Below are 21,152 nucleotides of genomic sequence, written 5' to 3' on the forward strand. Positions count from 1 at the left end.
CTGGCTGCCTGGGAGAAGAGACCAACCCCCACCTGGCTACAACCTCCCTCCAGGTAGTTGTAGAGAGCAATAAGGTCACCCCTGAGTCTCCTCCAGGCTAAACAACCCCAGCTCCCTCAGCCTCTCCTCATAGGGCTTGTGTTCCAAACCCCTCACCAACTTTGTTGCCCTTCTCTGGACACATTTCAGCAACTCAACATCCTTCCTAAACTGAGGGGCCCAGAACTGGACACAGGACTCAAGGTGTGGCCTAACCAGTGCGGCGTACAGGGGCAGAATGACCTCCCTGCTCCTGCTGGCCACCCTGTTCCTGATGCAGGCCAGGATGCCATTGGCCCTCTTGGCTGCCTGGACACACTGCAGCCAAGTATTCTATTAGTAACACTGTTTATGGCCATTATCAAGAACTGTTGAAGTGCTGATATTTTTTTGCAAGAAAGTAGTTGTCATGCCTCCTAGTAAATGAATGCATTACAGGAAATGTTTGCTGAATTTGCCAAGCTTGTCTTGTTTGTTTGTTTTTCAACTGCAGCCTTCAGCCTCACTGGTTGCTGTAACATTCTCCATTTTTGTTGCAGAAAATGGAGAGAAGGAGCCCCCAACGACACTGCTTTGGGTTCAGTATTTCCTGGCACAGCACTTTGACAAACTTGGCCAGTGTTCTTTGGCCTTGGAGTACATTAATGCTGCAATTGCAAGCACTCCAACGTTAATAGAACTCTTCTATTTAAAAGCAAAAATTTACAAGGTAAGAAATTATTGTAGACATGTACATGCTTGAATTCAAAAGCCCAAAACACAGCCCATCAAACTGCTGGTGTGAGTTTGTGGATAGTATTTCAGTCAGCAGTGGTTGCAGGCATAGGTTTTCATGCAGGTTTCTATGTGGGCACAGCTCTATCAGGGAGAAAATGAAAAGCCTTTTGTTTAGGTTTTGTGAAGCAAGTCACAATGGAGTAAATTGTCATTCTGAAAAAATCTGGGGGCAGGAGGGGAGCAAGCAAATAATACTGCCCTTTGTTATTTCTGAGGTAGAAATACCAGTAACTATATATAGATTTCAGGAGTTTCGCTACCAGGCTTATACAGCAAGTTAACTGTTTCATTTCTGCCTGACAGCACGTAGGTAACCTCAAGGAAGCTGCCAAATGGATGGATGAAGCACAGTCTTTGGATACTGCAGACAGGTTTATCAATTCTAAGTGTGCTAAGTATATGCTGCGAGCAAACATGGTGAAGGATGCTGAGGAGATGTGCTCTAAATTCACAAGAGTAAGTATATTGCTTCCATGAATAGAATAAACCAGGTTGGGAGAGACCTTCAAGATCATGTCCCAGTGTATCATCCAACACCATCTAATCAACTAAACCATGCAACCAAGCACCCCAGCAAGTCTCCTCCTAAACACCTCCAATGATGGTGACTCCACCACCTCCCTGAGCAGCACATTCCAATGGGCAATCACTCTCTCTGTGGAGAATTTCTTCCTAACATCCAGTTGAAGAGAGCTTTTGTTTCCCTCTGCCAGTTGGTAACTTTCAACCAGACTTTTCAAAGTATCTTTTATTAGTGTCCCTTTGTAAGATACTTTTTGTAGAGGTAAATAACTATATAGACTCATAGAATGGTTTTGGTGAATTTTTAGACTAATAGGTGCAATTTACTTGATGGGGGAAAAAAACACAAATTATTTGCTAAACTCTTAAATTTTGCCTAAGTGTTGGCTTTTGCCTCCAAGATGTTGAAGTAAGAACATGTGTACTAGCCTGAGTTAATCTTGTTCAGATAGTCATAGAATCAATGAGGTTGGAGAAGACCTCAAAGATCATCAAGTCCAACCTGTCACCCAACACCTCATGACTACTAAGCCATGGCACCAAGTGCCATGTCCAGTCCCCTCTTGAACATCTCCAGGGATGGTGACTCCACCACCTCCCTGGGCAGCCCATTCCAACAGCTAACAACTCTCTCTGAAGAACTTTCTCCTCACCTTGAGCCTAAACTTCCCCTGGCACAGCTTGAGACTGTGTCCTCTTGTTCTGGTGCTGGTTGCCTGGGCAAAGAGATCACCCTCCTCCTGGCTACAGCCTCCCTTCAGGTAGTTGTAGACAGCAATAAGGTCTCCTCTGAGCCTTCTCTTCTCCAGGCTAAACAACCCCAGCACCCTCAGCCTCTCCTCATAGGGCTTACACTCAAGGCTTCTCCCCAGCCTTGTTGCCCTTTTCTGGACACATTCAAGAGTATCAATGTCCTTCTTAAATTATGTTTATAGATGTTAAAAATAATTTCAATATCTATGGCTTTTTCTTGGGGAGCATAAGATACCAAGTATTATTTTCAGTCATTGAAAGGTTATACCTATTTTTCTACTGTAATCCAAGTAGTTGGAGAATTTATCGCTTCCCACTACATACCTGAACCAAGCCATAGCTGAAAGAAGCAGCTGGTAAATTATGATGGCAAAAAGTGATAATGATGCTTCTTTCAGGAAGGGACTTCTGCTATGGAGAACCTCAATGAGATGCAGTGTATGTGGTTCCAGACTGAGTGTGCTGCAGCTTATCAAAGACTGGGGAAGTATGGTGATGCCTTGAAAAAGTGCCACGAAGTGGAAAGGGTGAGTAGGGGCAAACACTGTCAATATCTATCTTGGTATTTCTCATGCACTGGTAAAGGTATTTGCTGATGTAATCAGCATCAGTTTCTTGCATAATGATTTTTATGAACAGGTTAATACCTGATGGTTTGTTGTAATAAGATGCCATTCCTAGCTGTTATGTGAAAAGCAATTATTTGAAGTTAATGTACAACACTGTCTCTCTTAACTGTGCAACTATTTGTACATTTAACTTTATGTTCCCTTTTGCCAGTTCTTTTCATTAAAGCAATCACATTTCACTTGGCTTTCAATGAGTGCCTGAGCTTTTGAGCAATCACATTGTAGTTTTTGGTAACAAAATCAAGTTCTTCTGGGTGAATTTCCTCTGTGCTTGACAGGCTCTTTTGGACAGCAAATGTTACCAGGATATTTTTCTGCCTGTTAAGTGTTGCCTGTAAACAATATCACTTGCAATTTTATTCCCCTCCATCTCATTAAAAATAGCCTAAGCAAAGGGAGTGCAAAAAAGCTGTGGGGTTTGAGGTGCTTTTTGTTTACTTGTTTTGTTCTTGTTGTGTTTTTTTCCTTCTTCTTGAAGCATTTTTTTGAGATAACAGATGATCAGTTTGACTTCCACACATACTGCATGAGAAAGATGACTCTTCGTGCCTATGTAGACCTTCTGAGGTTAGAAGATGTGCTCAGGAAACATGCCTTCTACTTCAAGGCTGCTCGATCAGCAATTGAAATCTACTTGAAGCTCCACGATAATCCTCTTGCCAATGAAAGCAAAGAACAAGAAGTTAATTCAGGTATCTACACCATAATGGAGGCTTGTGTGTATATGACACATGGAAAAGCTTATTAGGCTAAGTGGTATGAGTTGTAATGTAAGTTTTCCTTCTTTCCAGTGAATGTTTGAGTAGCGGTCATAGATAACAGGCTGCAGGTTTCTTACTTTGCTCTCTTATCCTGTTGTAAAATCAGTACATGAATGAACCTAGCTTACAGATTGAGTACTTGGGGAGGACTGGCACTTCAGAAAAGAAACAATAAGGTTGGAAAAGACCTCAGAGATGAAGTCCAACCTATCACCCAACACTTCATGACTAACTAAACCATGGCTTCAAGTGCCACGTCCAATCCCCTCTTGAACGCCTCCAGGGCAGCACATTCCGATGGCCAATCACTCTTTCTGTGAAGAACTTTCTCCTCACCTCAAGCCTAAGCTTCCCCTGGTGCATCTTGAGACTGTGTCCTCTTGTTCTGGTGCTGGTTGCCTGAACATTAAGAGGAAAAGTCAAACTTGGTCCAGCCATTTATTAATTTAAACAAAAGATAAATGACCTTTCAGCGATAATTTATCAAATGATAGATTTTTGTGGGAAAGCAGTCAAGATTGTAAGAACTTAATTTTGATCTAGCATGTTTTAGGCTGGATGTTAGGAAGAAATTCTTCATGGAGGGAGTGATTGGCCATTGGAATGTGCTGCCCAGGGAGGTGGTGGAGTCGCCATCACTGGAGGTGTTTAGGAAGAGACTGGATGGGGTGCTTGGTTGCATGGTTTAGTTGATTAGATAGTGTTGGACACGATGATCTCAAAGGTCTCTTCCAACCTGGCTTACTCTATCCTATTCATTCTATTACCCAGTAGTACTAGATAACACTGCATTACAATGGATCATTTTTCACATCACTTCAGGACCAAATGTGGCAGTTTGTTAATGCTGGTGGGCCAAACCATCACACCAAAGAATCCATGCTGAAGTGTGTATTAGCAAAATCAGCACATGTAGGAAAGAATTTGTATCCAGTGCTAAGTAGAAAGCAGACTTTCTTAGGAAACAGTGGCATCTGGTTTGGAAAGCCAAGGGTACAATGACAAGCTGTGATTTTGTTTGTATTTTGTTTTTCTTTGAAGATAAATAGTTGTTGCTGTTCCTCCTGCAGAGTTGCAGCTACTGTCAACACTTCAGTGGCTGTTGACTAAAGAGGGGGAAATGATTGCCTAACTCTTTGCAAGGGGAAGAATATTTGATGGGGGGGGGGGGGAACTAAACCAAAAATGCCACTTACTATTGCCAGTACAATCTTGCCTTTCATTCAGAGGTGTATAATAAATGTTTCCATATCTGCCTTTTATTAGTGAAGTACATGTTGAGGCACATTCCACAGCATAGGTCAACTTGTGTCTATTTTCTCTTCAGTTTGGTTCTGAATTAAGGCTGCTGTGTGACAGAGAATCTTGATAGCAGTTGTGTTAGAGAAACTAAGGTGGGAAAGAGTTGAAGTTGTGTTGTTTCATTTGCCTGCTATGCCTGTAGGATTCAGTAGGCTTGTCTACAGGGTAAGACAAGTTCTTCATGGAAAGAGTGATTGGCCATTAGACTGTGCTGCCCAGGGAGGTGGTGGAGTCACCATCAGTGGAGGTGTTTAAGAAGAGACTGGATGGGGCACTTGGTGCCATGGTTTAGTTGATCAGGTGGTGTTGGATGATGGGTTGGATGCGACGATCTTGAAGGTCTCTTCCAACCTGGTTTATTCTATTCTAAGTGCTCTTGTTAATCTTCAGTTACCTGATTATCTTTATCTGCAGAAAATCTGTCTGCCAAAGAACTGAAGAAAATGCTTAGCAAGCAAAGAAGAGCGCAGAAGAAAGCAAAACTTGAAGAGGAAAGAAAACATGCAGAAAGAGAGCGACAACAGAAGAATCAAAAGAAAAAGCGGGATGAAGAGGAGGAGGAAACTAGTGGACCCAGGGAAGAGCTAGTTCCTGAAAAACTGGAAAGGGTTAGCATGGACTTTCGTGATCAATTTGTGTGATAACCAATAAAAGCTTATAACATGAGTCCAGAGAAGGGCAACAAAGCTGGGGAGGGGGTTGGAACACAAGCCCTCTGAGGAGAGGCTGAGGGAGCTGGGGTTGCTTAGCCTGGAGGGGAGGAGGCTCAGGGGAGATCTTATTTCTCTCCACAACTCCCTGAAAGGAGGTTGTAGCCAGGTGGGGGTTGGTCTCTTCTCCCAGGCAACCAGCATCAGAACAAGAGGACACAGTCTCAAGCTGTGCCACGGGAGGTTTAGGCTCGAAGTGAGGCGAAAGTTCTTCACAGAAAGAGTGGCCTTTGGAATGGGCTGCTCAGGGAGGTGGTGGAGACACCATCACTGGAAGTGTTTAGGAAGAGACTGGATGAGGCACTTGGTGCCATGGTTTAGTTGATTAGATGGTGTTGGGTGATAGGTTGGACTCTATGATCTCAAAAGTCTTTTCCAACCTGGTTAAACAGCACCAGAACAAGAGGAGACAGCCTCAGGCTGTGTCAGGGGAGGTTTAGGCTGGGTGTTAGGAAGAAGTTCTATACAGAGAGAGTGATTGGTCATTGGAATGTGCTGCCCAGGGAGGTGGTGGAGTCACCATCGTTGGAGGTGTTCAGGAGGAGACTTGATGAGGTGCTTGGTGCCATGGTCTAGTTGATTAGGTGGGTTGGATTGGTTGATAGGTTGGACGAGATCATCACGTCCAACCTGGTTTATCCTATTCTGATCTTGCTGCTCAAATAAAAATACTCATCTGCTTCAGTACACCTTTGGGCACTGATTTATATTTAAATGTCCTGAACCAGAAAAAAAAATGTTCTTGGTGGTTTCATTTGACATTGATTTTAAGCTTTAAATTTCACTGTGATTTTATTAAAACAGGTAGAGAATCCATTAGAAGAAGCCATTAAGTTCCTCACGCCGCTTAAGAATCTTATTGGAGATGAGATAGAAACACATTTATTAGCATTTGAAATATACTTTAGAAAAGGTAAAGTACTGCATCATTTTTGTTCTTCACACAGTTTTATCCTTTCTCTGCAGCCTGTGTTGTTTGAGTGTGGTCTCAAATCATTTGCACTGTATCCATAGGGGAAATAGTACTTTTGTTTAAGTATCCTTTAATCAAGAGCAAAGCAAGTTGTAGTATACACTTATGAATGCTGTAGAAAGGTATTTGTAGTATGATCTTTATGTAAGGGAAAAACCAAACCCAATGGCATCCTGGCCTGGATCAGGAGTAGTGTGGCCAACAGGAGCAGGGAAGTCATTGTGCCCCTGTACTCAGCACTGGTTAGGCCACACCTTGAGTCCTGTGTCCAGTTCTGGGCCCCCTCAGTTTAAGAACATCGAGACACTTGAATGTGTCCAAAGAAAGGCAATAAGGCTGGTGAGAGGCCTTGAGCACAAGCCCTATGAGGAGAGGCTGAGGGAGCTGACATTGTTTAGCCTGGAGAAGAGGAGGCTCAGGGCAGACCTCATTACTCTCTACAACTACCTGAAGGGGGATTGTAGCCAGGAGGGGGGTGGTCTCTTCTCTCAGGCAACCAGCACCAGAACAAGAAGACACAGTCTCAAGCTGCACCAGGGGAGGTTTAGGCTCGAGGTGAGGAGAAAGTTCTTCGCAGAGAGTTGTTTGCCATTGGAATGTGCTACCCAGGGAGGTGGTGGAGTCCCCATCCCTGGAGGCGTTCAGGAGGGGATTGGACGTGGCACTTGGTGCCATGGTCTAGTCATGAGGTCTGTGGCGACAGGTTAGACTTGGTGATCTTTGAGGTCTCTTCCAACCTTGGTGATACTGTGATAGTAGCATCATCTGTTTAGTGTTGCCACAGTTCAAGCAACAGGCATTTCTGTTTCACTGAGCAATTTGGATGGGAAAAATAAAGCTCCTTTTAAATTCTCTGTAGCCATTGATGTTTTTAATGTTCCTACTGGATTTACTAAAGAAAACAGTAGTTGATACCAAGAGGGGAAAAAAAAAAGTTCTGTGTTCTTAATCTTGGTATGTTTTTGTTTCTCTCCTTCCCACAGGAAAGTTTCTGTTAATGTTACAGTCTGTCAAGAGAGCTTTTGCTATCAACAGTAATAACCCGTGGCTACATGAATGCTTGATTAAGTTCTCGAAAGCTGGTATGTGTGTAGGAGCTATGAGTGTATGTATACAGATACAGGAGCCTTTCTATTGTGCAAGGACATAACTGCATGTTGTTGTAATGCAGAGATAATCTTGAGATACAAACTGACTTGAAGACACAGGTTGTGCTAGGCAGGGGACTGTGTATATGTTATATTATACTCCTCCTTCTGTTAATCCACCAGGTGGCCCAAATAACTCTTTTTGGCTGGATTTCCCAGAGAAGTAGGTCTTCCCAAGATCCTTGACATTCTTAAGTTGTAAATAAAACAAGTGGCAGATGTGGGAGGAAGATTCTGACTAAAGCCAAGTGTGCTTTGTGAACTTGTAGCAGAAAGTTTACATAGCAGTGCCCTTCATGAATGCTTCATCTATAAATGCATTGCTAATGCTTGTGTTGATCTGTTTTGAACTGCAGTTTTTATTTCTCTGTGGCCAGATATTAAAAATGGAAATGTATTTAGTGATTCTTTTTAATAGTTCCATGTGGTTTTCTACAGCTGTGTTAAATGGGGTTTCTCTTGTTTCTCTCCCTCTTATCTTCCACCTTCTAGTATCTGACCACAGTAACCTCCCAGAAATTGTGAGCAAGGTCCTAACTCAAGAAATGCAGAAGATCTTTGTTAATAAAAACTTGGAAAGTTTTAATGAAGAATTTCTCAAACACAATGCTACCTCCATTCAGCACCAGCTATCAGGTTTGTTTTAACTCTATAATGCTTTTGAAAAGGGAGCAGTTTATTCAAATCCAGAGTCTTCATCTGCAAGCCATAATTCATGCATAAATTCCCCTGAGTCAGAAATGAACCTGTTCAGATGAAGGTTTTTCCTGCCTTATTTTACCACATTGACTTCTCTTAGTAGATGCATAAAGAACCTGCTTCTTGGCTCCAAAATTTGTGATCAAACCTACAGATACTCAAGTAAGGAAGCACTGACATCCTTCCCCTTGAAGCTTTCTAATCTGAGAAGATTAGAAAAGTACAATAAAACCCCACAAAAACAAACTCCAAATCTATCCAGCAGTTCTTTTCTCTCTTATCAGCTGGAATGTCTCTGTTCCTACTCACAGCTTTGTCATGTAGCAACAGCATCAAGACAAATAACCATGTCAGACCTGTTAAACTTCCACTTTTCTGCTTTGTGGTCACCAATGAGAATGTGGTTCCTGATTGTTGCAGATGTGTTCTTCCACTCTTGGAATTGTTGGGCATCTAACTGGATGTTTTCCAAGTTCCACTTGGTGGGTCCTCCTTTGTTACAGAAAACAGTAGTCATTCTGCCACAGTGATTGTACAGGCTCAGGTTGTTGTACTTCCAAACCTGGCTTCACACTGTCTAGTATCTCTGATAAGAACCTAGGCTAAATCATTGACAGTTGTGGCACCCATGCTAGCAAGATGTCCAGGACCCCTTTGAAGAAGGCAAGTCTGTTCACATTCAGTGGAGGTGTGTAAAAAGCCCCTTGGCTTGATTAGTGTGATCAAGCAGTGCATCAATTTACAAGCAGTGGGAACAAATGTGGGAGTACGCTTCTAAAGCGAAATCAGGAGTGAACTTAACCCCTAGGCATGACCTGGATAGCTTTAGGTCTTCACAGATGTGTCAAGTTTTCTGTCTATGGCAAAACAGGTTTGAGGTGCTTGATTAACCTACAGTACAGATGAACTGTCATCTTTAATACAAGTTTGAGAAGGTTAAGTCTTTCACACCTTTACATTTAAGTCAGAGAGTCAGTCTAAATTTAGACTATGTACAAGTGAGTGGTGTTTTGGCTTAAAATGATTGCTAGTAAAAGAATGATAAGCAGAATCTTAAACTATTTTGGAGCAGAAGTCCTATGAGGAAAGGCTGAGGGAGCTGGGGTTGCTTAGCCAGGAGAAGAGGAGGCTCAGGGGTGACCTTCTTGCTGTCTACAACTACCTGAAGGGAGGTTGTAGCCAGGTGGGGGTTGGTCTGTTCTCCCAGGCAACCAGCACCAGAAGAAGAGGACACAGTCTCAAGCTGCACCAGGGGAGGTTTAGGCTGGATGTTAGGAAGAAGTTCTTCCCAGAAAGAGTGATTGCCCATTGGAATGTGCTGCCCAGGAATGTGGTGGGGTCACCATCCCTGGAGCAGTTCAAGAGGGGACTGGACGTGGCACTTGGTGCCATGGTCTAGTCAGGAGGTCTGTGGTGACAGGTTGGACTTGATGATCTTTGAGGTCTCTTCCAACCTTGGTGATGCTGTGATACTGTGAAGGAGTGTTATTACCTAAATGTTGTGATCTTTCTTCCAATAAGGTGCAAAAATGATGTATTTCCTGGACAAATCAAGACAAGAAAAAGCAATTGCTGTTGCTACTAGATTGGATAAAAACATGAGAGACAAAAATGTGAAGGTAAATACTGTATTTTGAAGGCAAAATACTCTGTGGGTTCTTAAGTAATGCAGAGTGAACTGCAGGACAATATGCATGCTTCACATATATCATGATAAATGAGGAGTATTTGAAAGAACAGCATTCATTTTTTCCACCCAAATAACTGTAACATATCTGAATACCACAAAGAGTCTGCATTTGCTCAGATGAGTGTTGTTGATCAGTTCATCTCTCTAGTAATAAATCAGTTGTGATCTGCTGGAGGGTAGAGAGGCTCTGCAGAGGGATCTCGACAAGGCTGGGCAGATGGGCAGAGTCCAAGGGCATGAGATTGGACACATCCAAGTGCCAGGTTCTGCACATTGGCCACAACAACCCCATGCAGTGCTACAGGCTGGGGTCAGAGTGGCTGGAGAGCGGCCAGGCAGAGAGGGACCTGGGGGTGCTGGTTGATGGTAGGCTGAACATGAGCCTGCAGTGTGCCCAGGCAGCCAAGAGGGCCAATGGCATCCTGGCCTGCATTAGGAACAGTGTGGCCAGCAGGAGCAGGGAGGTCATTCTGCCCCTGTACACTGCACTGGTTAGGCCACACCTCGAGTCCTGTGTCCAGTTCTGGGCCCCTCAGTTTAGGAAAGATGTTGAATTGCTGGAAGGTGTCCAGAGAAGGGCAACAGAGCTGGTGAGGGGTTCGGAGCACAGCCCTGTGAGGAGAGGCTGAGGGAGCTGGGGTTGCTTAGCCTGGAGAAGAGGAGACTAAGGGGTGACCTTATTGCTCTTTATAACTACTTGAAGGGAGGTTATAGACAGGCGGATGTTGGTCTCTTCTCCCAGGCAGCCAGCACCAGAACAAGAGGACACAGTCTCTGGCTGTGCCAGGGGAGGTTTAGGCAGGGGGTTAGGAAGAAGTTCTATACAGAGAGTGATTGCCCATTGGAGTGGGCTGCCTAGGGAGGTGGTGGAGTCACCATCACTGGAGGTGTTCAGGAGGAGACTTGATGGGGTGCTTGGTGCTATGGGTTAGTTGTTTAGGCGGTGTTGGATTGGTTGATGGGTTGGACACGATGATCTTGAAGGTCTCTTCCAACCTGGTTTATTCTATTAAAATTCTATTCTATTAATTCCCACTGACTGATTTTTCTGTTTGTTTCTTTCTGCAGACACTAACAAAGGTTTTTGAAGCGCTGCTTGATGGCAGTTTCGGAAGCTGCCACACTCAATGTGAAGAATATCAAGCAGCCTGTCATAAACTGTTTCCTTTTACATCTGCCTTTATGCCTGCCACCAATGAGGACGACAGCAGCATTGCATCTGTCAATCATACAGCCCTTAACCATGATTTCCTGTCCAATGAAATCTGAAGCAGGGTGTGCAAGCCCCTCTGTCTGTGTGTGTGTGTGTATACCTACATGCACACAAAACTCTGACTCTCATTAACGTGCTGGCTGGATACAGATCAGGGTTCCTTTTCCAGGTTGTATTTTAGTATCTTTAACAGGTATAAAAACAAATTATTTGGATAGTTATATGAAATGGAGTATGCTATTAGTTATTTTTTCCCCCCCCCAACCAAAAAACTGCCAATATTTATGTGAACATTATCCTCAATCAGCATTTTCCTGTTTATACTTGTACAGTTTTAAGTCTTTTATTACTACATCAGCCCCCCCCAAATTACAGGTTTTAAAGACTGCTTTGACATGTCTCATTACATATGCAGAGAAATGTGATCATATCTTGTTAATTATTGTTTGAGAGTTGTTTTAGCAGGTTAAGGCTGAACTGCTGCTTGGATTGCCCTCTTTGTTGTTTACTGTTCTTTAGGTTTATGGGTTTTTTTTCCCCCCCTGGGTGTTTTGGTTTGGGTTTTTTCCTTTCTTTCTTAGTTCTGTTTTTGGTCACTTTTGGTTTCTTTTGGAGCACAGTGACACTTGGAAGCGTAGAGGGTTTGCATGTTTTTGTCAGAGGTGTGTGTCTTATATGGAACCAGTGGTGATGGATATGAAGATTAGGTTTATGTAAGGAAAAAAAAAACCCAGGTAAATAAACCACCACAACAAACCAAAAACCAACCAAGAAAAACTTACTAAAAAAAGGAGGCTTTTGGAAAACTAATCTACCTTGTGTTCCAGAGCTGTTGTTTCCTTAAGTTTATGGTCAGTTTGACATTCTCTTTTGAGTGTCCTGAAGCAATTCCCTGTGAAAACAAGAGGAGTTTTATACTGTTGTCTGTCTGGCTTGTTCCATCTCCCCCTTCCTCCTCTTTCCTTCTGGTTTCTCCCCATCTGTTGGCACTTAAGTTGAACAAGCTGCTCCAATTCTGGGCAAATGCAGAAGGTACAGCAATGGGGAATACAGTTCCTTCTCTACATGATGAAACAAAATAATTGGTAAGTTCACTGTATTGCCTCCATTAAAAGTCTTAGTTGTCCACTTAAGGTCAACGCTCCAGTACTTCTCATGCCTAAATACTATTGCTTCAGGTGCTGCAAAGCAAATAGTATTTGAGGGGTAGGTTTTACCTTTAAGGGAGCACAAAGAGTCTGACTACAAATCATAATGAACCTTTTTCTTACTTTGTATTCTGGTGCATTAACTCTAAAATATCCAAGGCATCAAAAGGGAAGCCTGACTCTAATATACCTATTTAAAGTATAGTATTGCTGGACAAAAATGGCTACATATGACAGCTTTACATCCTATAAGAACTACTATCACAACATAACTATACTGTGGCTTGTACAGGAAATCCATTTTCTGGAACTGCAATGGAATCATTCAATCTCAAGTTTGTTTTTATTTCACTGCAATGTAAATATTTACAGTAAGATTAACTAGCCCCTCCAAGGCAAATGTAAGTTCATGAGGGAGGGGATTTTATTAAGGCAAATAAACTGTTCTAATGAAAATTCTCCTTTGTGTGTCATCTGTTTAGATTCCAAGTTGTTGAGTGGAAAACTCACTGTAAAATATTGCCAACATATGTTATGCTGTAATAAATTATTTTGTACACACTTGCTTTTGGTTTGGAGTTCTTTGCCTGTTTGTGGACATCAAACCTCAACCCATCAGTGGTTTCCCATTCAATTGCATCATTCTGGGCCCCTCAGTTTAGGAAGGATGTTGACTTGCTGGAACGAGTCCAGAGAAGGGCAACAAAGTTGGTGAGGGGTTTGGAACACAAGCTCTATGAGGAGAGACTGAGGGAGCTGGGGTTGCTTAGCCTGGAGAGGAAGAGACTCATGGGTGACCTTCTTGCTGTCTACAACTCCCTGAAGGGAGGTTGCAGCCAGGTGGAGATTGGTCTCTTCTCCCAGGCAACCAGCACCAGAACAAGAGGACACAGTCTCAAACTGCACCAGGGGAGGTTTAGGCTGGATGTTAGGAAGCAGTTCTACACAGAGAGAGTGATTGCCCATTGGAATGTGCTGCTAAGGGAGGTGGTGGAGTCACCATCACTAGAGGTTATAGGTGCTTGTTAGGGTGCTTGGTGCCATGGTTTAGTTGATTAGATGGTGTTGGATGATAGGTTGGACATGATGATCTTGAAGGTCTCTTCCAACCTGATTTATTCTGTTCTATTCACTTGTTTACCATGGACTCTGTAAGTAGCTAGTGAAGAAAAAAGCTCTGCTGCTTAGCACATTGAGACGTGTATCTCTATATATAGTTATCGGACGATGGAGGTTGGAATCAATACAGCTGATCAGTATGATCTAGTATCGTTCCTTTATTGTTCCAGTAGTGCAGGCCTATGGCACAGGCCTATGGTGCGAGTATAACACAGTAAAGTAAAGCATGGAAAGAGAAGGGACAGGAAAGGCAAAAGTGCGTAGCAAGGGAACTTCTACAACTGATATAAACTTGGAGTGCCTTGTTGGCATGGCCTCATTGGTTCCCTATGAGTGACCACACATCACACTAGTATAGATTATTGGTCCAACTACTGATGACACGCGAGGTTTGTTGATGCAGGTGCATGTCCTGTTGTCCCAAGATAACTTGCTGTGTTTATAGCTACCAGTGTCTTGTTTTAGTTACATGCTGCAAGGCAGCACTGTTTGGTACACTGATAACTGGCTCTGCACTTATGCTGAGCATGGCCTACCACCATGTCAGGCTGTAGGCCTGCACTGCCAGATTGCTCACACTGCTCCTCGCTAGCATTGCCACATAGAGTAACGTAGTACCCTGAGAAATAATGGCAAGAGGTCTTTTATGTATTCACTGTGCACCATGTGCTGTGCAACAACTTGCTCAAATGCCTCAAGCAGGGTGAGGTTGTTTACCATAATGGGACTGTTGGCTCAGCATTACCCTGGAAGAGAACTTTAGCAGCCCACAGAAAGTGAAGACTTGAAATGGCAGTGGTGGTCTGCTGCCTTTTATAGTGATGACACTTGCATGGCAAGGAAGTGACTGGGGGGCTTTGAGACTGCTAATCCTGTTCCTCTGGTAGCTGCTTAATATGACATTTCAAATCAGACTTCAGCATGCTTTGGAGTGTCTTTTCAGCAGTTTATTCCTTGAGAAAGAGGAATGGCTTTGATTGCTAGAGTGAGAGTTGCAGGAATTCTTTTCATGTGAGAATTCCAAAAACAAAAGCTGAAGCTGCTGTCACTCAAGTGTGGGGCTTGGTTTTCTCCTGGAACTGCTGGAGGCATAACTTGCTCTGTTGTCTTAGGGGCTGTTGTCACAAGTGTTAACTGCCTGCAGTAATGCATGCTTCACAGTCCCACAGACCATTGCAAAGAACAGGAAGGGGTAGTAGGGAATGGACAAGAAAACTAATGGGAGAAGAACAGATGTCAAGGAAAGGCTTTTTCCTAACCTCTTCTAGGAAGGTGTGGTGTCTTTTCAGTAGCTTCAATTGGAACAGGCATCAAACTGAACAGGCTTCTTATAGCCTGGAGAAGAGGAGGCTCAGAGGAGACCTTCTTGCTGTCTACAACTACCAGAAGGGAGGTTGTAGCCAGGAGAGGGGTTGGTCTCTTCTCCCAGGCAACCTGCACCAGAACAAGAGGACACAGTCTCAAGCTGTGCCAGGGGAGGTTTAGGCTGGAGTTTAGGAAGAAGTTCTTCCCAGAAAGAGTGATTGGCCTTTGGAATGTGCTGCCCGGGGAGGTGATGGAGGCACCATCACTGGAGGTGTTTAGGAAGAGACTGGATGGGGTGCTTGGTGCCATGATTTAGTTGATCAGATGGTGTTGGGTGATAGGTTGGACTTCATGATCTCAAAGGTCTTTTCCAACCTGGTTAATTCTGTACTTCTATTAGGTAGTTCAGGGTGGTGTTTAGTAAACTGCTGATTCAGCTTTTGCTGAACTGCCAGGAAAGAATCCTTTACTTTCTTTTGGTTTTTTTTTTCTGGTTTAATTTCTTATGGTTAATGAATTAATTCATCAGCTGACTCCAGATCCTAGTGCAGGGAAAATAGTAGCACAGAAAGCAATTTGAGACAGGCCAGCTCCTCTTCAGTTGCAACGTGAGCATATTGCTGTGTAGTGTGATGTGCATCTTCTTGGGACTGGGTGCAGCAGATCATTGTCTGCAGTTTATCCACTCTGAACAGCAGGGTGCCAAAAACGTTGCCTGTCCTTTGACAGCAGGACCCTGCCCCTGTGTCTGAGTTTCTCAGCCCAGATCTACTGGGGCTGTGCCCTTCTCAGGGCCTGTGAGACAGCAGGTAGCTGCAGCAGCATCTCTTAAACACATACTTTGTACACAACAAAGAGGCAAGGGCACAATTCTGGTTTGGGGAGGAATAACACCATGCACCAGTACACATTAGGGACTGATCTGCTGGAGAGTAGTTCCAAGGAGAAGGACCTTGGTTGATAGTAAGTTATCCCTGGGACAGCACGGTGCCTTTCACACCAAGGCAGCCTATCCTATACTCTGGTGCATTAAGAAGAGTGTGTCAGCAGTCTGGGGGAGGTTCTTCTCTCTTTCTACTCAGCCCTAGTTAGACCATATCTGATTTATTGTGTCCAGTTCAAGGGAGGCAGGGGGCTACTGGGAAGATTTCAGTGAAGGGCTACAAGGACTATTAAGGGGCTGAAGCATCTCTCCTATGAGGAAAGACTGAGAGACCTGGGGCTGTTTAGTCTGGAGAAGAGAGGGCTTGGAGGGGACCTTACCAATGCCTACAAATAGCTGAAGGGTGGCTGTCAGGAGGATGGAGCCAGTCTCTTTTCAGTGATGCCCAGTGATAGGACAAGGGGCAATGGATGTAAACTTAGCCACAGGAAATTCCATCTCCACATGAGAAAAAATACTTGTGTTGTGAGGGTGGCAGAGGCCTGGAACACATTCCCCAGAGAGGCTGTGGAGTCTCCTTCTCTGGAGATCTTCCAAACCTGTCTGGACACAGAATTGCATAATGTTAGGGGCTGGAAGTGACCTCAAAAGGTCATCCAGTCAAAACCCCCTGTCAGAGCATGTTCCTGTGTGACCTGCCCTAAGTGGTCCACCTTTGCAAGGAGGTTAGGCTTGGTGATGTATGAGTGTCCCTTCCAGTCCACAGCATTCTGTGACTGAATTTGGGTTACATGTGTTTGCTGCTATCCTCCACAGACGATCTGCAGGCATGCATTCATATAGCAGCTGTATGATCAGGTTAGTTGCTAGAATAGAATAAACCAGGTGGGAGAAGACCTTTGAGATCCTCAAGTCCAACCTATCACCCAATACTAATCAACATGGTGCCAAGTGCCTCATCCAATCTCTTCTTAAACACCTCCAGTGATGGTGACTCCCCCACCTCTCTGGCTAGCCCATTCCAATGGCCAATCACTCTTTCTGGGAAGAGCTTCTTCCTGACATCCAGCCTAAACCTCCCCTGGTGCAGCTTGAGACTGTGTCCTCTTGTTCTGGTGCTGGTTGCCTGGGAGAAGAGACCAACCCCCACCTGGCTACAACCTCCCTTCAGGTAGTTGTAGACAGCAAGAAGGCCTCCCCTGAGCCTTCTCCTCTCCAGGCTAAGCAACCCCAGCTCCCTCAGCCTCTCCTCACAGGGCTGTGCTCCAAACCCCTCACCAGCTTTGTTGCCCTTCTCTGGACACCTTCCAGCAACTCAACATCTTTCCTAAATTGAGGGGCCCAGAACTGGACACAGGACTCAAGGTGTGGCCTAACCAGTGCTGAGTCCAGGGGCACAGTGACTGCTCCTACTGGCCCCACTATTCCTGATCCAGGCCAGGATGCCATTGGCCTTCTTGGCCACCTGGCCATGATCAGGTTAGTTATTCCTCTGTGGTGTATATGTATAGGTTGGTTAGGCTTCCATTTCTTCATTACCAGCCTTCAAGCTTTGCTTAGTGTGGATGTGAAACAATTGATGCATTAATTTTGTTTGCTGTAAATTGCAGTAACTAAATACACTTACTGTCTTTGTGGAACTTTCAAAACCGTTTTGGTTTGAGCTGGTTTGTTGTGGGGCTGTGCTGGTTGTGTGCTTCTCCTCACACAAATCAAATTACTGGGTTCACAACATCAGTGCCATGAGAACTCAGTGACCCAGCATCCAGTCTCATGTAGGCTCCTGAGGTACTACTGCCATCTCACATGAGTACCTTCTCCTTCTCTAGTTCCCACAGGCAGGCAGGCAGGCATGCCCTAAGGCTAACAAACTTCTCGTCATAGAGAGTAAGCCTGCCCCAAAAGCCCAGACCTTAATAGGAAATCCCATACTTGATATTTGCATGGGATAACAAATGTTTAGCCCAGAACTAGCAGTTACAGTGGAAGGGACAGTTTCTCACAGCTCTTCAGCCCTAGCATCTCCAGATTTCCCCAATAATAGAATAGAATTAACCAGGTTGGAAAAGAGCTTTGAGATCATCAAGTCCAACCATCATCCAACACCATCTTGTCAACTAAACCATGGCACCAAGCACCCCGTCAAGTCTCCTCCTAAACACCTCCAGTGATGGTGACTCTACCACCTCCCTGGGCAGCCCATTCCAATGGCAAATCACTCTTTCTGTGAAGAACTTCTTCCTAACATCCAGCCTAAGCTTCCCCTGGCACAGCTTGAGACTGTGTCCTCTTGTTCTGATGCTGGTTGCCTGGGAGAAGAGACCAACCCGCACCTGGATGCAACCTCCCTTCAGGGAGCTGTAGACAGCAAGAAGGTCTCCCCTGAGCCTCCTCTTCTCCAGGCTAAGCAACCCCAGCTCCCTCAGCATCTCCTCATAAGGCTTGTGCTCCAAGCCCCTCCCCAGCTCTGTTGCCCTTCTCTGGACACCTTCCAGCAACTCAACATCTCTCCTAAACTGAGGGGCCCAGAACTGGACACAGGACTCAAGGTGTGGCCTAGCCAGTGCTGAGTCCTGGGACGCAATGACTTCCCTGCTTCTGCTGGCCACACTGTTCCTACTACAGACCAGGATGTATGTGTGCCATGTGGGCACACTGCAGGCTCATGTTAAGCCTAGTCTCAGCCAGTACCCCCAGGTCCCTTTCCACCTGGCTGCTCTCCAGCCACTCTGACCTGAGCCTGTCGCACTGCATGGGGTTGTTGTGTCCAATAATGAGTCCCTCACGTAGGAAGAGGTCAAGCTTCAAGTGTGACAAAAAAGATCCAAGTGTAATCAAAGGTCTCTTCTCCCAGGCAACCAGCACTAGAACAAGGGGACACAGTCTCAAGCTGCACCAGGGGAGGTTTAGACTCGAAGTGAGGAGAAAGTTCTTCACTGAGCGAGTCATTCATCATTGGAATGTGCTGCCCAGGGAGGTGGTGGAGTCACCGTCCCTGGAGGTGTTCAAGAGGGGATTGGACGTGGCACTTGGTGCCATGGTCTAGTCCTGAGGTCTGTCAAACCAGGTTGGACTTGATGATCCTTGGGGTCTCTTCCAACCTTGGTTATACTGTGATACTGTGATACTGTAATGTGTTGCTCTCCGAACGCACTTACCTCTTACTATTTCAGCAGCCACACTGGCATTCGTTGTTTTCCAGCCCGAGCAGCAGGGGTTGAGGGTGGTCGGTTCATAGATTTTCCACTAGAGGGAAGCCGTGCACCCAGAATATTTTCTTAGGAAGGAAGGGCTGCGGTCGTGTTTATGTTCAGGTGTTTCCTGGTTTTGTAGCAAGAAGATAGGAAAACGCCTGTCTCCTTTTTTTTCCCCCTTCAGGGAGGCCATCGATGGGTTTTATATGCTTAATTGGCCGAATTAGGCTTGTGTGTAACCCAGCTGTCCACAGGCATCGATTTGGGCGTGTGAAGTTGAGGGCATTGTGGCCTGGCCTTATTTCATACTAGCTGAGAATAGAGACAGCAGAAACGGCAATCTGAAGCCACAGATGGTCAGGTTGGCCTTTTGGGAGATTCTGTGTTATTTGTGGAAAGGGTCAGTCAATCCATTTCCTGCCTTATTCATCTCAGGCTGTTGAAGGGAGGTCAGAAGGTATTTGCTCTGAAGATTAGCTTTTGCTCCAGTTCATTTATCATGGGGCAAATACGCTGCTCAGACTTTGCTTTGAAAATATTTCAAGTCTAGACAAAGTGTCTGAGAGTGTGCTGTTAATGCTTAAGAGTAGGTATGGGTTTTGAGAGGGTTCCTAGAGGTATTTTAGGTATGCTGTAAGGCAGAAGGAGGAAATGCATGTTATATCCAGGACTGATTTCATATCCTAAAAGGTCAAACTTAAAGCAACCTAGGAAGTAAAGCAACCTAGGAAAGAGAGGCTCAGGGGAGACCTTACAGTATCACAGTATCACAGTATAACCAAGGTTGGAAGAGACCCCAAGGATCGAGTCCAACCTGTCACCCAAGACCTCATGACTAGACCATGGCACCAAGTGCCATGTCCAGTCTCCTCTTGAACACCTCCTGGGATGGTGACTCCACCACCTCCCTGGGCAGCACATTCCAATGCCTAACAACTCTCTCAGTGAAGAACTTTCTCCTCACTTCAAGTCTAAACCTCCCCTGGCGCAGCTTAAGAGTGTGTCCTCTTGTTCTGGTGCTGGTTGCCTGGGAGAAGAGACCAACCCCTTCCTGGCTACAACCACCTTTCAGGTAGTTGTAGAGGGCAATGAGGTCACCCCTGATCCTTCTCTTCTCCAGGCTAAACAATCCCAGCTCCCTCAGCATCTCCTCACAGGGCTGTGCTCAAGGCCTCTCCCCAGCCTTGTTGCCCTTCTCTGGACATGTTCAAGTGTCTCCATGTCCTTCTTAAACTGAGGGGCCCAGAACTGGACACAGGACTCAAGGTGCTGGATGCTAGGAAGAAATTCTTCATAGAGTGATAGCCCATTGGAATGTGCTGCCCAGGAAGGTGGTGGAGTCACCATCACTGGAGGTGTTTAGGAAGAGATTGGATGGGGTGCTTGGTGCCATGGTTTAGTTGATTAGATGGTGTTGGGTGATAGGTTGGACTCGATGATCTCAAAGGTCTCTTCCAACCTGGTCTATTCTATTCTATTCTATTCTATTCTATTCTATTCTATTCTATTCTATTCTATTCTATTCTATTCTATTCCATTCCATTCCATTCCATTCCATTCCATTCCATTCCATTCCATTCCATTCCATTTTATTCTAAAGTGAGAGCCAGAGCTGTCATCCTTTCCCTGTGCGTAGTGCCTAGCACAGAGCAGTTGTAGCTGAAGAGAAGGGTTTATACCACAGGTAATAAACTGTCATAAACCCTATCTGTAAATGTGAGCAAACTGCACCTGCCTGAGGCCTGGCTCTGTAAATAGCAGTGCAGAACATGTCCAGGGATCCACAAAAGGCATCAGGCACCAAAGGAGTCTGTCAGTTGTCACTGGAGATACCGAATCACATTTTAGCTAATCCAGATACTTGATTATATTTGAAATGAGCCCAGAGAATACCTGAAGGTACTTCTATTATTAATAGCACTCATTAAGGAAATTCAAACCAATGGACTAAATCAGGCAGTTTTGCCATGGATGAATTTATTGCTTTGGGATCCACAGGAGATCAGGAGTTAGGAGTGTTAATCCAGGTGGTGAGGATATATACCATTGCTTAGCTTGGGCATTGCAGAGCATCCACATGTGAATCAATACAGAAATGTCAGCAGGTACCCTCCTGCTGTTGCACTGTTCATGACTGCATCACTCAGCTGCATGATTTGTAAATGCTGGAGTGTCTGCTTCTCCAGGAAACAAAGGTAATGAAAACAGGTTTGCAGTGACACCAAAAGATGTAAGTCTTCTCTTTAGGAGCCTACTGTGCCATTAGAGACTTTCTTTCTTAGTAAGG

At 44.8% G+C, this 21,152-nt stretch overlaps 1 protein-coding gene across 3 annotated transcripts in view; it reads left to right on the forward strand.

The window, feature by feature from the left end:
* The window catches only part of NAA16 (N-alpha-acetyltransferase 16, NatA auxiliary subunit), an 81,835-nt gene extending 70,363 nt beyond the window's left edge, over nucleotides 1-11,472 (forward strand). For 2 of the 3 annotated variants that reach the window (XM_054163087.1, XM_009907580.2), the window contains 10 exons: nucleotides 579-748; nucleotides 1,120-1,272; nucleotides 2,490-2,618; nucleotides 3,199-3,412; nucleotides 5,198-5,391; nucleotides 6,298-6,406; nucleotides 7,450-7,548; nucleotides 8,107-8,250; nucleotides 9,835-9,932; nucleotides 11,072-11,472. In XM_054163087.1, coding sequence (XP_054019062.1) covers nucleotides 579-748; nucleotides 1,120-1,272; nucleotides 2,490-2,618; nucleotides 3,199-3,412; nucleotides 5,198-5,391; nucleotides 6,298-6,406; nucleotides 7,450-7,548; nucleotides 8,107-8,250; nucleotides 9,835-9,932; nucleotides 11,072-11,272 — 1,511 coding nt within the window. In that variant the 3' untranslated portion in view covers nucleotides 11,273-11,472. Of the gene's footprint in view, nucleotides 1-578; nucleotides 749-1,119; nucleotides 1,273-2,489; nucleotides 2,619-3,198; nucleotides 3,413-5,197; nucleotides 5,392-6,297; nucleotides 6,407-7,449; nucleotides 7,549-8,106; nucleotides 8,251-9,834; nucleotides 9,933-11,071 lie in introns of those variants that run through there. The other variant, XM_054163088.1, reaches the window with a different exon arrangement.
* Nucleotides 11,473-21,152: the final 9,680 nt, after the last annotated feature.

Source organism: Dryobates pubescens, chromosome 7, assembly GCF_014839835.1.
Source record: "Dryobates pubescens isolate bDryPub1 chromosome 7, bDryPub1.pri, whole genome shotgun sequence".
NCBI lineage: Eukaryota > Metazoa > Chordata > Aves > Piciformes > Picidae > Dryobates > Dryobates pubescens.